General features: G+C 50.1%; 1 protein-coding gene across 1 annotated transcript in view; it reads left to right on the top strand.

Annotated features, from left to right (window-relative positions):
* Mvb12b (multivesicular body subunit 12B) overlaps nucleotides 1-17,190 on the top strand; it is a 166,995-nt gene that overhangs the window by 66,930 nt on the left and 82,875 nt on the right. Inside the window, exon 5 of the mRNA XM_023701623.1 lies at nucleotides 1,221-1,343. Coding sequence (XP_023557391.1) covers nucleotides 1,221-1,343 — 123 coding nt within the window. The remainder of the gene's footprint in view (nucleotides 1-1,220; nucleotides 1,344-17,190) is intronic.

Genomic DNA, 17,190 nt, shown 5'->3' with positions numbered 1-17,190 from the left:
AGCACAGGTTAAGCATGAGCAAGAACCTAAGTTTGGTCACACTCACAAGAACGTATGTGGAAAAATAGAAGGAGGACCCTGTGGTCATTCCCTTCCAATACTGTATGCGCAACAATCCTGTTTGCCACACAGTTTAATTATGCAAACAGCATTACAAGAGTAGGAAATAGTTAAGAGAATAACTATAATTCAGTAACTTGAAAGCAGCCATTTACATACAAATAGTAGGAGCCAACAATTTAGTAATGAACTCTTAAAGTCCAATTTTTAGTAACTGTATGTGTTTTAACTATAAACTACGCTGTTGTAAGAAGATGCAATTTTAAACAATTTAAACAATTTTAAAGTAATAGATTTTTACCAATATTTGTCTTGATCATCAAAACTGTAGCTTTTTCCTTGATATTATTTTGGAAAGGTGGTTAATGTATTGCTTAATTTCATTCTGGGCTAAAAATCCTTTCCCAGAGAAAGCAAATCCCAGAGTTATTTTTAAATAAAGAGAATTACGTGTTTGCAACTGTGTCACGTAGTCTTAAAAACAGGCACCATTCCATGTGTCACCATTCCATGGGTTGTCCACAGTACCAGGGTGCAGGTGTAGACACCCCAACCTGAAAGGGCTCCTCCAAATCCCAGCAGTTGGGATCATCACCCTGTGCAACTGGGGTAACTGATCAGAAGTGACGGAATGGAGCTTTAGTAGAGCCCCCAGGGTCCACGGAGAAGCTTCCCATAGAGTAAAATGTTGCGTGAGTTTTTTGAAGGGATGCTATTCATTTGTTTCTGGTCTGAAAGATGCAGTTCTGTGGGATTGTAGTGAAGCTGCCTACGGCTAAAATCATCTGGGTACAAGTCCTGTTCAGGGCATTCCGGTCATCCCTGCACTCTGGGAGGCTGAGGCAGAAGGATGCAAGTTCAAGCCCAGCCTGGGCAACTTAAGGAGCCCAAGTCCCTACCTCCTAACTGCGGTGACACAATGTGTGTTCACTACTAATGGCGGCTCAGGGTGGCTGGAGGAGATGGCCATGTCACTGTCGCCTGCATGTTGGCACCGTTGTGCTCACGCTGGGCTCTGACTGTGATCCATCTTACCCAGGCAAGTTCTGGCTCCCTGGGGCTTGAGGTTTGGATTCTTTCAAGTGAGTCGTTTTGTTTTATGGCTCAAGTCAATGCTCCTAGCTCAAGAGAACCATGAGCATTTCTCTCTTCTTCTAAAGGGAACTGAACAGCATGGGGATCTGGTACCGAATGGGCAGAGTACCAAGAAATCACGACTCGTCTCAGCCCACAACCCCGTCGCAGTCATCAGCTGCTTCCACCCCGGCCCCTAACCTTCCCAGGTGAGGCTCCGTGGTGATGTCTCATGGTCTTGGGGCTTTGGGTGTGCAGTGCACGTTCCAGAACACAGCACCTCGGATCTGCTGAAATGGTGCGGCATATGGGTGACACTTGGAGAAGTTTGTCTAAACATAGGCCTTAGAGGGGCTCTTTAAAGCCCAGGTAGAAATCTGTGCACTGTGTGAGTGTACAGGTCATTCTATGTTCTATTCTGTGCATATGCTGCAGGCTCCTGAGATAGCAGAATATGCAACCTAAAAGGGGCTTTTGTTATTTATTTGTGTGTGTGTGTGTGTGTGTGTGTGTGTGTGGCCAGCTCAGCCCACCAGGGGGCGGGGCTGGCTGGCATGTGGTGCTGGGGGATTGAACCGCGGTCCCTGTGCTTTGCTTTGCTAAGCTTGTTCTAAGTAGGTGCTTTAGACCACTGAGCCATCTCACCAGCCCCTAAAAGGGGCTTTTGGTTGAAAGAGCTCGTGGATATGCGTAGACTCCTGTGGTAGCCGCGTGGCTGGGATTTCTGGCCTCTGGTAGGCAGCATCTCCTCTCTGCCTCAGCCAGCATCGTGTTTGGGACTCAAGAGTGGCGTCAGTAATTATATTCATTGTTACATGGTTTCTTTCCCAATGAGCTACAAACTAGTGGATCAAACTGCAGGCCCCTCTTTACTAATTTCAGTTGTAATACAGGGAGTAGTAGACTACACTTTTTGCAAAAAGCAGATGGTGAGATGAATCTTGTCATATTAAAAACCCATACAGTAGGCATGATGGCGCACTATACTCCCAGCACTGTGGGAGGCTGAGGCAGGAGGACCAGTGTGTGGGCTCAAGGCCAGCCAGGGCTACATAGTGGGTCCAAGGCCAGCCTGAATTATGTGACAAATTCCTGTTTCATAAAATGAAAAACAATAAAAAAAAAAACATGCATCACTAGTACTAAGTTGTTTGGGGGAAGGAGCAAACAGCAATGGTGAACTGAGTTTGAGAAAGGGATTACAAATGTAAACAGCAGAGAAGGCGAGATGGTGTCACTTGCAGATTAATGTCACATAAATGAGAATGCGCCACAAAGCTTCCATGTGGGTGAATAGGGAGGGGCAGGCCTTCCAGGAGTGGGACAGCACAAGCCCGGGGGTGCCCAGCACCCACACAGCATCAGCTCCACTTCGGGCTCATTGCAGAGCCTGGGGAGCCCACGGTTCCACAGTGGTTACTGCTACTCCCAGATGACATCGTAGGACCTGGAAAGGCCCGGAAGTGGGGACCACATGGGCCCGTGTTAAATTCTGTTGCATAAGGATGGAGCTGCGTCTCCCAGGTGAGGCAGGCAGAGTACCCTCCTGGAAGCTGGCCAGCCAGCGGGGAGGAGGAAGATCACTTGTCACTGAGGCCACCAGGCTAAGCACCCCCGCTACAGGGAGCCAGGTGGACTCGGAGGGCATCAGAACAGAGTGTTTATAAGGCTTATATATTTTATAACCTCTGTTGTACAGTTTAGGGTTTACAATGGCTGCAAGGAAATTGGATCAGTTTTGTTTTACTTGCCAAATAAAACAAATGTCAAAATAGTCAATATAAAATGTATTCTAATTTGGCTGAGTTAAGCCAGCCAGAGTGCAGTAGGATCATTGAATGCACATTAATGCTGCCAGGTAAAAACCGCTGTCTGTCCCAAGCTCTCCTCTCCGCTGTACTGTGATTTACAGGTGCTGTGCACTCCCAGGCAAGCTCCTCATTCACCATGGGTTTTCGTTTCTGTCCTTTGTGAGGTTTCTCAGGGCTTTTTTCCCCCAGTATTATTTTCCTACCCAATATCTTTAATTAAAAAAAAAAAAATGAGACTCTGATTACTGACCTGAATTTTCAGTGACCGCTTATGAGAGGATGAGTGTGTCACCATGTTCCTGGAGATGTCAGGGTCTGCAAACTTCCCAGAAGAGGCAGCTCAGCCTCCTGTGTCCTGGGGAAAGGTCGAGGCTTTCCACAGGCACAGAAGAGTCTAGGCGCCAGGATTACCTGGCCCCAGCGCCCTCCTGGGCCCCGGCAAGGGTTTGTGAGACAGGTGCTGCAGCCGCTCCAGATGACCCGTGAATCCCTGAGTGCCACAGGATCGCTTCAATATGAGAGCAACATGGGCTTCTAGGAAATTGGTAGAATGTAGAAAATAATAGGAAAGTAAATTCCGTTTCCAAGGGCAAATGCTCGTAAGCTTTTGTTGTATTTTCCTTCGAGTCTTTTTCCTGTGTGCTTTTTACAGGCGATACCACTGCAAGTTTGTGATCCGCGCGGTTTTCTCTTGGCACATTGAACCGCAGGCGTTAGAAACAGGTCTTTGGGGTTGCTCTTTGTGTGGACGGGGAGCAAGCCGCAGAAGCCGAGGCCGCGCAGAGTGGTGATGCGGCGCCCTCTACTGCCTGGCCAGGGGGTGGCGGGCAGGCGAGTGGGGCAGGGTACACCAGCCTTCTCCCTGCCTGACCTGCGCTGACAGGAGGAAGGAAGAGGTCGGAGCTCCCGAGGCGGAGGGACTGCCTTGCTGAGCCTGGGCATTCCTCCCAGAAACTAGAAGGTGCCTCCATTTTTTTGTCATCACTTTTAGAGTGTTGTCATCTCAACATGATTTCAGACAAAAGGGCCTTTTGGTGGACTTCGTGTCCTAGCGGGGACGCCTCCCCTTTCCAGAGGCAGGGACTGCCCCTGGGCACAAGAGCGTCCTGCCTGTGGTTGTCTCATTATTGCACAAGATGCTCAGGGTGAAACCGGATCCAGTCGCTGGGGAGACAGGTCCTCCTTGGCCCGGTCCAGTGAGCTGGACACCACATGGCGCAGTTTGTGTCAAAGGCAGCATGAAGTGCCCAGCAGAGCCGTCCTTCCCTGTGCATTGAGTCTTCAGCTTGTACCAGACGCTCACACTCTTGGCAGGTGGCAGGGGAAGAAGGGCAGGCGCATTCCCTGAGGTGTGCAGCCCCACCTTCCCATCCTCTGCGAATCCCTCATGCACACTGCCCAGTGGGGATGGAGGAGTACGGCTGGCCGACGGCCCTGCGTGTGCACCCCCTCACTGCTCTCCTGGGCCAATCTGCCTGTGAGTCAGCCGATAGGGTTTTCTGACTGCTCAGCAGCGCTGGTGCCTTACATAGGGTTATGGAGAGAGGAGGCGCCTGCCACACAAACACATACACGGGGTCTCACCTGCACTCTCCCAGGAAGGAAGGTTCTTCACTGCCAGAACAAAGGTCTGGAAAATCTCTGGTAGGCAGAGGGATCCAGTAGACTGAGCACCAGGAGCCCCCGGCGTGGACAAGCAAGTGGTTCTCTGTCGATAGGGAGCTGGCCCTGGAGGGCTTCTACCCCTGGCTCGCTGAGCAGTGGAGTCAGCACTTGATAAAGACGTCAGAGGTGCACTTATCAAACTTGCAGATGACATGGAGTCATTAGGGAACGCTGATGTGCCAAGTGACAGAATCAATACTGTGCATCTCCTCACAGCCCCCGCACCTGCAGGATCCAATAGATGAGAGGTGACGAGTGCACTTTAAGGCCACTGAGGTTCACACAGTCCACAGCACAGGCGCTGATCCAGGGAGGCTCAGGCTGTGCACAGCAGGGGGGAGGGCTGCTGGTCACCAGGCTGGGGAGTGAGGATGCAGCCTGCTGTGTGTAGCCAGCGACCTGTCCCATGTCCCTGCCCCTGGCACCCTGCCAGGTGGCATTACTCCTACGTGGTCCATGGGACAGCTGCCTGAGTACAGGGCTGCCTGACAGGTGCCAGCTTGGGTGCCTGGTGGTCAGTATGTCAAGGGGAATGCAAGTGTTTTGGGGTGGGATGGGAAGAAGAAGAAGGCTTCCGGGAGCCCCCAGAGCCCAATGCTGGATATTTGGGCTCAAACTGCCCAAAATGGAAATTTTGTAGTGTTGAAGAAGCTGCCTTGGAGCCAGGGGGATGGTGTCATGAGTGCCCAACTGCCTGGGTAGTCAGATGGCATTAGAATTTTCAAGGCCTTTGATGACGTTAGAGTAATCGTACTACTTAAGCTTTAAGAAACATACCACCTTGCTGAACGTGCGGTGCACCCCTGTGATCCCAGCACCCTGGGAAGCTGAGGCCGGAGGATAAAAAGCTCAAGCTCAGTAGCTTAGCAACAGCAAGAACCTGTCTCAAAACTTAAGAAAAAAAAAAAAAGGAGAGTAGATATAGTGGCGCACGCCTATAATCCCAGCACTTGGGAGACTAAAAACAGGAGGATCATTACGAGTCCAATCTGTGTAGTGAGATCCTATAGACCCTGTAGACAATACATTTAAAAAAAATAAAAAATAAAAAAGGGCTGAGAGTGTAGCTCAGTGCAGAAGCCCTGGCTTTAATCTCCTTTACCACCACACACACACAAAAAAGCACCATCTCTCCTGAGAACATCAGGTTCAGCAGAGTCCTTGGTAGGGTGCCCGGGGGACCTGCAGTGGGCAGGGCAGGCATAGAGCAAGGGCACTGCCCTCCAAGGCCTGCTCTGGGGGCTGCAGTAACTGACTTGCACTCTCAGTGCTGATGGTGCCAAAGGAGGCCTGGCCGATGCCGAGAGGGTGCTGGGGTACCAGCCTGGGATGGAGACGCACTGAGCCTTGTGGATCCGTGCCGAGTCTCAGCCTGGAGTTGGCATGCAGGAGCTGATGGGTGCCCTCTTGTCCCCATCAGTGTCCATCTGGAATGAGTACGTGGGCCCCACCCAGCCTGCTGGGAGCTGCAGGATGTTTCATGTAGGCTGAGCCTTCAGCCGGGGCTATCCTAGAAAACCTAGCACGTTGATTCCAGGAGCTGTGCCCCCTTCCCATCTACCTGCCTGGGGTGCCCAGCTGTGTGCACCACGGCCCTTAAGGATAAGCCACTGCCCACAGCCCCTGGGCCATGGCCACATCCTGTGACCCTTTCTCTGACCTTGTCCTTCCCCAGGAGAGAAAGGGCTCCTTTCCCCCAGGCAGGAAGCACACGGCTCATTTTCCAGCTACTTCCTTGAGGTGCAGCCTCGCTGGGCCCCTCCCATGAGTCTTTAGAAGGTGGCCTGGCGCTTCTCCGAGGTAAACCCGTGATCTCTGGTGATTTGTCAGCTTCCAGCGAGTTGTCAGTCACAGGTCCCAAAGTCTGTTTCTCAGTGACAGACATAATTGTACTTAACTTTTTGCATGGATATTATCAATCTGTGACAGCTACTCTGGGAAATGGGGCATTTTGATTGCAGAAGATCTGTCACATGCACTTAGTCTTCCTCTCAGGGACACCTGGCTTCAGTCACAACTTTTGCATGTGGATGTCAGGTGTAGAGAACATAGATCCTTGCTGACCTCAGAAATCGTTCCATCACTCCGGTCCCAGGGCTGTCATCTGAAAGGTTAATGGCCCTTTCTGTGGGAGAGAAGAAATCACACCAAGGTGATCTGGAATTCAGGGCACGCTGCCCAAGCTCATCCCCAATCACACCCAGTGCCACAGCTCACAAGCAAGCCACACTTCTGTCCTGTCTCCCGCCCCTGCCTTCCTTGCCCAACTCGGGGACCAACTCCATTACCTCCCCGTCAGCTAGCCGACTCAGCGGTGGGCATGGAGCCTTTGTTGCCAGCTGGAGTCCCCTCGTCTATGCTGACATCTCAAATCCTCAGACTGCCTCTGTCAATTTTCAATTATAAAATGGTCTTTGTACTTTAGGTGACATCTGTCACCTGAGAGGCCTGCACCACTCAGACCAAGGAGGCCTCGTCTTCCTCGTCCTGTGCTGGTGTCTGCCACCTGTTCTGAGTGCCAGACTGGGGGCTGCTTGCCTGTGGGAAGGCCCAGCACTTCCTCCTGGGGGCTCCACAGAGCGAGGCTCAGCGAGGCTTTGAGGCTCTCCATTTGGCAAGGGTTGTGCAGGTCCTGCCTCCAGGTGACCTTTCGAAGGCAGCACCTGGGGGTGACTCCAGGGACTCTTTCTCCCCCACGACAGTGAATACAGTGTGGGGTGATTTGAGCTCCTCTCCTGCACTGGCAATGGACAGTCTGACATGGGTGCCGGTGCTGCCCTGTCCTGTTAGGCTTAGGGCTTGCCGGTCAGCACAGGGCCTCCAAACACTGACACCTTTGCAGGGCAGGTAGACTATCTCCTCTGTCACACAAAAGTAACTCACGCTTTTGTTTTGTTTGAGGATGGGATGCACATTTGCATTTCTTTCCTTGATGTGATGCTCCTTTTATAGTGAAGACTGGAGTGCAGGGCTTTCTGGCCCAGGGGGCACAAATAGCTGCTCTGTGATTTGAAATGTCTCCACCCCTTGAGTGGCTGTAAGAAGCCCAGTGCTTGTTTTAGAGAGGAGCCCTGGGAGCGGGGCAGGACCCACATGCAGAGCTGGCCAGGAGGGGCACCCAGAGCTCAAGTATTACTCCGTTCCAGCAGCCCACACTGCTTCCTTTGTTCCTAACCTAAAGTCCTCGCTGGGCCAGCCTGCACCCGTTGGGCTTTTCAAACATGCTGTCCTCATGGGGAGCCTTCCCTCGCTTCCTGGCTTCCTGTTGTCAGACCGCCTCCCATGCCAGCCTGCATTAGTCAGTCACCTCCTTTTTTATCATTTCAAAAGCACCTCTGGTCAGCAGCCTGCCAAGCAGTCCCCTTGGGTCAGCATGTCCCCAGGAGTCAGACTGCACCCCCCTGGCTGTAGTCCCAGCCAGCCCAGAAAGCCTGGCCCACGTCGTTTCCCTTCCTCTCCTTCAGCTGCTGGCCTCGTACAATTTGGCATTTCCTGCTTCCCCGACATTGCTGCCTGTTTTTATGTTCCACTGTACTGGCTGAGTTTGCTGCTTATTGGTGACAGGGATTCTCATGTCTCCTTTTCTCTTTTAAAATTCTGGAAAAGGCTAGTCACACAGCAACAACAAGGATGATAATGTTGTATTGCTATGCATCAAAACCTAGCAAGTGCTTTCAGCTGTCATGTCACTTGGTACAGGACTCGTACAGCGAAAATGTGGCCAGAAGATGGAAGGGGCCTCCAAATTCCAGGTGCCTAGCACAAGGGAATTATTCGCAGAATACAGTCATTCAGTATACGAAGTGAGATAGTGTACAGGCCTAGGACCAGATATCATGTGTTTGTCCATCTGTCCATCTATCAGCCAGCCAGCCAGCCAGCGGGGACGCGCATCACATGGACTAGGCATCAGGCCCTGCTCCAGCACATTACAGATCCCCAGTCCAGACTAATAACCACTCTAGACAGGTACAGTTAGCAGCCTGGTTTGCCACTGAGAATATGGAGATGGAGGGGTTAACTTACCTTGCCCGGGGCCACACAGTGGTGTCAGAGCTGCACTCTGGACTGGGCAAGCCAGCTCTCTTTAGTGTGGAGAATGTCACTGCCACATGTGATTACCGGGCTTGTAGTGGTAAAGCTTTCTTTCCTAGGAGTGGGCAATTTCTCCAGGCTTTTGAGCAACCTCGAGGGGTGGAGGGGACTTGTCCTGAGTGTGCTGCAGGGGTGAGGACTTGGCTTCCAGAGGCTCCTGTCCCTTCACACGTCCTATGCAGTCTGCAGCCACACTCAGATGTGTGACTCCTGGCCAGGACTGGGACACTTGGGCCGTGGACGCTGCCTGGGGGAACATGCGGTGTTCATACTGCAGGTCCCATCACCGTCCCCTGGGTGGCCTCAAGGCCCTTGCCTCACTGCAGGTCCAAGCAGTGTGATTTCTCCTGGGGAGCAGGTGAGTGACAGCAAAGAGACCTGCCCCGTGAAGTGGCTGAGTATCTTCCAAACGCTGGTACGAGGAGCCGTGGCTGCCCCTAAAGCAGCACCAAACTTCGTGTTGGTGTCAGGGTAATTTTGAAGGAGAAATTTCATTAGAATGCAGTTTGGTATTGTTAGATATGAATGATGAGTTTAGGCTGAGCAGTACACTTTTTGATATTAATTTTTAATAGGGCTTCTTGGGAAGTCAGGGCTTCTATTTAATGAAGAATTGACTATTACTCAATATGGCTCCCACCTCCGAGCCGGCCTGGGCGCTCAGTCTCTCACACAGATTATGACAAGGTATTTGCTGCTTGTAAATGTGCTATCTTTGTGATTGTTGTGACTTTTTTGTGAGTGTCTTATTTTTCTTGGAGGTTGTGATGATTACGCGTGCTTTTTGGTGGAGGCTGTCCCAGGAAACAGGGTTATAAATGTAAAATCATTCCCTCCTGGGCCCGGGGAGTGCTCGAGGGTGTGAGGGCTCTTTGTGTAGCCAACTCCTGCTCCAGGGTTTGAAGAGAGGCCTTTTTCAGGATTATGAAAATAGTTTTCCCTGTGTCAGAACAGATTTATCAGTTCACTTTAGGGTCGGTTTTGTGAACCAGACCATTTAGTGGAGGATATTTTACCTTTTATCAGAGTGGAAGCTGACAGTCTATTTGCAGGTAGCTCTACGGAATATTTCACCTGGGTCTCTCAGTGTAAATCTAGCCGCCAAATAAAGTAAAAATGAGCGTTACACCAGAGCTATTTCCTGGGGTTTTATTACGCACCCCCCCAACTATGCTGTTGTATTTCAAAGCAAGGTTTCAATTATTAATTTGGATATTTAATAAAATCCTTTGCTCGCAGTAACTTTCAAAAGGCCTTTTGAGTTTATTTGGGTCTGGGTTTTGCCCATGGGTAGGGTAGAATTCAATTTGAATATCCTTCTTGAGCAGCAGATGTTTTGTTTCCAGTTGAATAATAATATTAATAATAACTATTATTAGAATAAATACAATTATCATCCTCATCATTATTATTTCAGCTAGTTTCTTGAGCATCTTGTGCCAGGCATTGTGTACACACTTGAGAGGTGTGCACATATGCATGTAGGAGAACATACATAGCTTTAGTCTGCATAACCGTGCTGGTAGGTGCACGATGGTGCCCTCGATTTAAGAAGTCAGGGGAAGACTGACCTTGGAGAGTCTGACTAAGGAAGGACACAGAGTTAGCTTTGGAGGGGCTGGCGGGAGCAGTGGCCCACCTGCAGCCCCGCCTGCCTGCAGGGAGCCTCGGGGCTTCCTGATTCCTAGGAACTGTTTTCTGTGGCCAGAGGATGTGAGCTATTATGAGACCAAATATGACCGTCCAGCCGGCGGCCAGGACCCACACCCCACAGCCTCCTCAGCAGGGCTTTATTTCTCCAACCAGATTGTTTTCCACAGCTCTGGAGCTGGATCAGGAAGAAGAGGACTGTTGCCTCGGGTCCTTTGTTCGGATGTGCTGCGTTCCTGCAAGAGTGTTCGCCGCCCGCCCAGCGCTCGCGGGCACGCACGCACGCACGCACGCACGCACGCACGCACGCACGCACGCACGCACCCAGCCCGTTAGGAATCTGAGTTTGGCAGCGCTCTGACTCTTGAATTTTGGAACAGCGGCTATTTTAGTAGGCTGGAAGAAGATGAAAAACTAGCAGTGCCCGTATGTTCTTGGTTTTTAGAAGGTCAGCAAGGTTTAGAGACTCTTTAAATATTTCAGTTTATAAGATTAGACTAGATCATCTGGAATGGAAGTATGCTGCCCCCGGTCTGGGGCTCGGCTTTTTTCTTCATTTCTTTTATATGGGAGGTAGGTGTTTTGGCATGCAGGGTTCAAGTGTAATAAAACTTAAATGTAGAGACTAAGTACCGTGATGTGGAGTGTTACTACAGCCATGAGAGTTAGTTTCCTTTTTTATTTTTTGAAAGTAATCAGTGACTTGGAAAACAGCAGATTGTTACTAGGATTGTAACTTAGGCAACCGAAAACTCCCCAAGTTTAAAGTATATTTATATAGTCCTCCCCGTTCTTCCAAGGAAGCATTTCCTTCACCCGTTGGAATCTTCCCCAGTGGAAATTTGATATCGTGTGACATTCATTCGGGTAGTTTTAAATTCAACACAAATGTACATTTTCAGTTAAGACATTTTCTCCTGCGTTGCGGATGATGTGGTTGTTTCCGTGGATGCCAAGACTGGCTTCTGGACGACTCTCCTGCCTGACCCTAGCTGGTTGCACCCCGAGGCAGAGCACATCCAGCATTTTACAATTCTCGGTTCTCACTGCTGGGGTGCACTGTGGGCCACCGCCGTGAACTGCAGGGAGGCTCTGGGGGAAGGCTGGCTGTGGTCGTCACCGCCCTCGTGCAAGAGCCCAGCGCCTGGAGCCAGGGACCCTGGCGTTCTCCTGCCTAAGGGAGCAGAAATGCTGTGTGCTTGCTGGCATTTCCTGTCACGTTCAGCGAAACATGTTCCCTCTTCATCCCTCTTCGATTCTAAATTTCAGAAGTAATTTGTCACTATAGAGGCGCGTGTCATTAATAACCATTATTTAGAGCTGTCGAGTCTTCCTCTCTGTATGTGAGTGTCTGAGTTAAGCATCCAAAAAATTGGCCTTGTTGGTGGCACACGGCACCTCCACCTTGACAGATCCAGCCCACCCCGCCCCTGGCCTGCTCACTGCAGGCCTCAACCCCCGCCTCCGCCTTTAATCACCATGAGGGTGGAGGGTGGAGGGTGGCGACAGAGACTGGCCAAAGCCTGTCCTCCTGGAATTCATTAGCATTATTACCAAAGACTGTGTTGTATTGAGAGGCTTTTTTTTTTTTTTTTTTTCTGTCCTCCTGGAATTCATTAGCATTATTACCAAAGACTGTGTTGTATTGAGAGGCTTTTTTTTTTTTTTTTTTTAATGGCTCGGAAAAAATTTCTGCTTAACTATTTTTTGTTTTATAAAGAGAAGAAAAGAAAGACTTTTCTCATCAAACATTTGAAACCGAGTCATCAGAAACCCAGGTTAGATCCCGCCAGGTGTGGCCCCTTAGCTGTGAAGTCAAAGTCACCAGCATCTGGTCACCCCTGGGCTGTGGGGTGAGGGCTGAGGAGCCCCCCAACTTTCTGAGGGTGGTTAAGAAAAGGAGCTGCCTTTCAATGTATGTTAATGCGCGTTATTCTTCACATTAAAATTCCACTAAAGCACTAATAATTACTGTTAATATCTTCCCGTGGAAACTTCGAGTAAAGGAGCAATAGTAGAAACAGTATTTAAGGGTGAGCTGCCGCACGATAAGAATGCAAGTAAGTGTGCTTAGCCTAATGATTTCGCCGGCGCCATGGCGGTGCAGCAGCAGTGTTGTGAATGTGTCACCCGGCACCCGTGAGCTTGGAAAGTGTGTCAAAACACAACTTCAATTAGTTTGCTCTAATTATGGCTCTGGAGAGTTTGTAACTACATCACTCCTCATTAAAAGAGATTTTCTTATATGGATTAATGTAATATATAAAGGAAAGTTTCAAGGTTGCTGGCGCCATTGGCTCCATCACGAGCGAGCCCGGAGTAGGCCTGATGGATCCCAGGTCTCCCACTGCGGGCCGAGGCAGGGGCCCTGTGCTGTTGTCGCTGACCTGCTTCCTACTGAAAGTGGCCCTTGAGACTGGAGCCCTGAGGATTGCCCCAAGAGGGTAACAGGGCCTGTCTGGGGCTTTTACAGGCACTTGCTGATCTGCAACTACAGGGAGACGCTCTTCCTAGCTAGCATCTCAGTGCATCTCGGTGGATGAGTCCAGACATAGTGCCCAGACCACCACGGCCAGCCACGGTGTGCAGTCAGCCTTCAGCCCTGAAGGCAATGTGCTGTGTTTGGTACCGTGGAGTCACAGAGGGCCTGTGAGATGTAGTAGAGCTCTTTCTGTGTAATAAAGCAGAAGTATATCAAGGATATATAATCTGTCCTCTGAATGTGTACACTCATCATGTGCTGCACTTGCCAGGCAGGTGCTCAGACCATGAGTGGTGCATTTGCAGTCCCAAGATTTAAACTGCGTAGTACTTAAGGAGGAGGCCTAGGTTTAGACCTTCCTCCCTGTGAACCAGCCCAATGGGGAGTGCCCAAAATGCAGCTTGGAATACATTGTTGTCCCCACCCCACCCTCCAGCGTTCTCCTTGTCATTGTGTGTGTGTGTGCACACACATGTGTATGTGTGTGTGCGTGTGTGTATGATGAATACCACTGCCATCTTCACAGTATTCACAGGCACTATTCCCATGGGTAGCACTCCTCTGAGCCCCAGTTTCTCCTCCTGCGAGATGAGGCTAAGGACATCATGTTGACAGGAATATGGTGACAGTTACATGGCTGCAGCTGGCACACGTGGCACCAACCGTGTTGGTCTCATCTTTGTCCAGGGTCCATTTCTGAATCAAGTCTGAGATCCAGCAGTGAGCAGCCTGCTCCCCAAGACCTTCCCTGGCTGGCCTGTGGCTCCCGTTGCCCTGGCTGTAACCCCATCACCAGCGCCCCCACCCCAGGTGTCGGGGTCTGGGAGTCAGAGCTGGAGCAGGTCCTCCCCACAGAGCCGGGGCAGGAGGCCCTGTGCTCACAGGGAGCAGGTGGTAAGGGGTTAAGGCAGTAATTGTGTAAGTCTTCCAGGCTTTCTCCCAGTTCTGCAATAATTTGATGAAGAACTTCACCCTAATTAAATATTCAAATTAGGAATAAGTGTCAATATGGCTTCCCATTGCCTGGAATGATGATTAATTGTATTCAAAACTCTAGTGGCCCACAGTAATCTAAACCGAACTGTTGTTCTTGATTATTTCTGTACCACACTTGCCATGTTTTTGTTTTAAGATTTAAACTAGTAATTGATTTGCCATATGCTGTCGAGTTGCACACACTTTACAGCTCTGTGTTTAGGAACTTGGGGAGTTTGGTATCGTGATTTCCTTAGTCTTCTTGTGAGATTTTTGTTGTTGTTGTTTTTGCTTGTCCAACAGAATAATTTGGGCTGTGTGTGTGTGTGTGTGTGTGTGTGTGTGTGTGTGTTGCTCATGAGAGAAATTCATTACACAGCTAGGTTGGTAGGTTGAAGTTCTATCCATCATGGCCAAAGGGTTGCTTAAGTGGGACCTGAGCAGGCCTGCATTTGCACTTACGCTGTGCTCTGCATTGGCTCAGGAAAGCAGCGTGTCCCGGTGGGACAAGCCTGCGTTGAAGTCCTGTGTGTCCCCGGGCGAGTTCCTCCATTGCTCTGAACCACTTTCCCCAATCTGTAGCATGCTGCTTGCCCCCCCCCCAGATTGTATAGAGATAAAGGCAAAGCGCAGAGACTAGCGCAGTGCCTCGGTGAGGGGTGCCGTAGGTGGCTGCAGGGTCAGTGCCTTCAGCACCCTCCTCCCCCACAGAGCCACTCCCTGCTGTCTGCACCAGATCTTCCGCGTCGGCAACTCTCCCACCTCCACCTGTGCTGCCCGAGCTTACTGGGTGACATCTCGTGGGTCACTATCCTGACACAGGAATTGCTGTTGGTTGCTCATGCCTTTTCTCCTCCGTGCTTTCCTTCCTGTCCCCAGGTGGACCGTGCAGTGCATGCGTAACAGATGCTGGCTGTTTGGTTTTATTTTTCTTTTCATGGCATTGTTTTAAAAATTGGAGCATGAAACCACATAACCTTTAATTGTATATCTTCAGATATTTAGAGCTTTTTGCAATATAAGAGATTTATGTACGTGTTTCATTTGGCTTGTAGATGAGTTCCTAGTGGGATATCTGATTCTTTCTTGGTTTTGTAACTATCTCAATGCCAAGCGCAGTGTTTAGCATATAGTAGGAGCTCAATTAAAAAGGAGTCAGTCTCCACATATTAATTGTAGCAGACATGGCATCTGTTGATACAACACTCCCTCTCTGTTGGGATGGGATCCTAATATTAAGTGTTATTTGGAATTCAGTTTTAGACCAGGGTATGGAACGCTTATGAATGAGTTGCTGTTTTTCTTGAGGACATGTCCATTAGATTTTACAAGACCTCACTGGTATTTACTGATGTCAATTACATACAAAGTTTAAAAAGGCCCAGCATATTGACTCCTGCCCATAATCCTAGCCTCTTCTGGGAGGCTGAGGCAGGAGGATCACCAAGTTCAAGTCTAGCCTGGGCAATTTAGCAACTTAGTGAGATCCTGCTTCAAAATTTTTAAGAAAGTGGACCAAGGAGGCAATTTAGTGTGAAAGCCCTGAGTTCAAGCCCCAGTACCACCAAGAAAAAAAATGAAGTCACTCCTCAGATTGTGATAGGTGGCGCTTTCACCTGTGCAGGCTCCTTTCCTAGTTGGCTCCTAAATCAATAAGAAAAGAATAGTCACTGTAGCTGGAGATGTTTTAGGGCCTAGCATCATGAAACAACTGCCTTTCTATTTTAGTGGAACCAGGTTACACTGGTATCTCTGGATCCCCTAGACACCTCTGCGCCTCAGTGTGGAAGCGCAGGGGACTCGGAGCCGACACCCTGACTACGAGGTCACTGAGGAGGATCCGCACCAGCCAGGCAGTCCCTTCCAGCTGAACGCAATTCATTTTAATCACCTTCCAGGCGAGCCGATACCTGAGCATATGGTCCTTAAGAAATAAGGCTCCCCACACTGTCAGTGCATGCGGGCAGCAGGCAGCCGCCAGGGACCTCTTGATGACACCGCTGACCAGCCATGGAGCGCGGACGCTCTGGAAGGTGCTTATTAAAGTGCCAGCAGGTGCGGCGAGGGTCCCCTTCCCTGTGACTCCCTCACCCTGCTTGTGCCAGGTGTTTTATAAGAGCCTTTTTCTTCATTAAGTGGCATTCATTAAGCGCGTCCTTACACCTGGCACGGAAGCTGTGCGTCACAGATGACTTCCTCCCAGTGGTGTGTGCGGGAGTCAAAGGAGTTTCTCATTCAGCCATTTGACGAGCCACCGCCGCCACCTCTGTGACTCAGTGTTGCTTTCGTGTGTTTCTTCCACCGCGCCACCCCCTGGTCCTGTACTTCCCTTTGTCACTGCCCCATCCTGGCTCACACGAGACGTGACGCAGAAACCAGAGGGTGTCTCTTTGGCACCCAGGCTTGTGTGGGGTCTTTCATGTGTGCCATCTCTTCTAACTCTTCCAACAAGTTTTTTTGTGAGTTTGTGGTACTGGGGATTGAATGTAGGACCTTTACACTGAGCTACACACCCCAGGCTTTTAAAAAATTGTAGTTTTTTTTTTTTTAATTTTGAGAGAGTGTCTCACTAAGTTGACTAAACTGGGCTCAAACTTGTGATTCTCCTGCCTCAGTCTCCCTGAACTCTCCTAGTTTTGCCACCATCTTCTTTCTGCTAAAAAGAGGAACAGATTCTCATTGAAAAACAGTTACATTTTAAAACATATGAGAAAAACCATAGCACAGCCTAATGACCCACACCATGAACACGGCCCAGCCAAAGGCCTCCCTGTCCCTGAGAGCCGAGATGTCCTCCAGGCTTGCTGGTGCCACGCCCTCGTACCCACACAGTAGTGTGTCCTGGTTGTCTGTATGGTGTTGTTCTGGAATTTTCTCCTCTTGGTGTTTCTTTTACCTACAACTGTGTCTCTCAGATTTGGCCCTTGGTGGTGGAGGAGAGGCTGGCCAGCTCCTCCTGCTCCTCCTGCTTTAGTGTTACACGAGCATCCGTGTTTCTGACACTTCTCTTATTGAGCGTTACGGCCATCCCCAGTTCATCGTGGTAACAGACACTGCCCCAAGGACACATGTCTCTCTTCTCCCCCAGCTGCATGCAGCCCTGTGCCCCAGCCCCTCCCCGAGTGCAGTGTCGCAGCCACCTGGCCAGTGCTCCTCCAGCCAGCCCTGGACCCGTGGTTTCCCATCCACATTATGTTTGAGTCAGATGGTTTGGAATGTCACCTCAGGTTTTGAGTAGAAAACCATGTTTGAGAGCATGAATTTTGCCATCTGCCCTTCAGTATTGAAATCCCAGCTCTGGCAGACTCTGTCTAAGCCCAGGCTGTGTGCTGGGCAGCTGCTGAGCCCCTCGGGAATGTCTGTGGGGTGGGCAGCCCC

Source organism: Octodon degus, unplaced genomic scaffold, assembly GCF_000260255.1.
Source record: "Octodon degus isolate 3935 unplaced genomic scaffold, OctDeg1.0 scaffold00138, whole genome shotgun sequence".
Taxonomy (NCBI): domain Eukaryota; kingdom Metazoa; phylum Chordata; class Mammalia; order Rodentia; family Octodontidae; genus Octodon; species Octodon degus.
The sequence above is the reverse complement of the archived record's forward strand: the minus strand, read 5'-3'. Positions and strand labels throughout refer to the sequence as shown.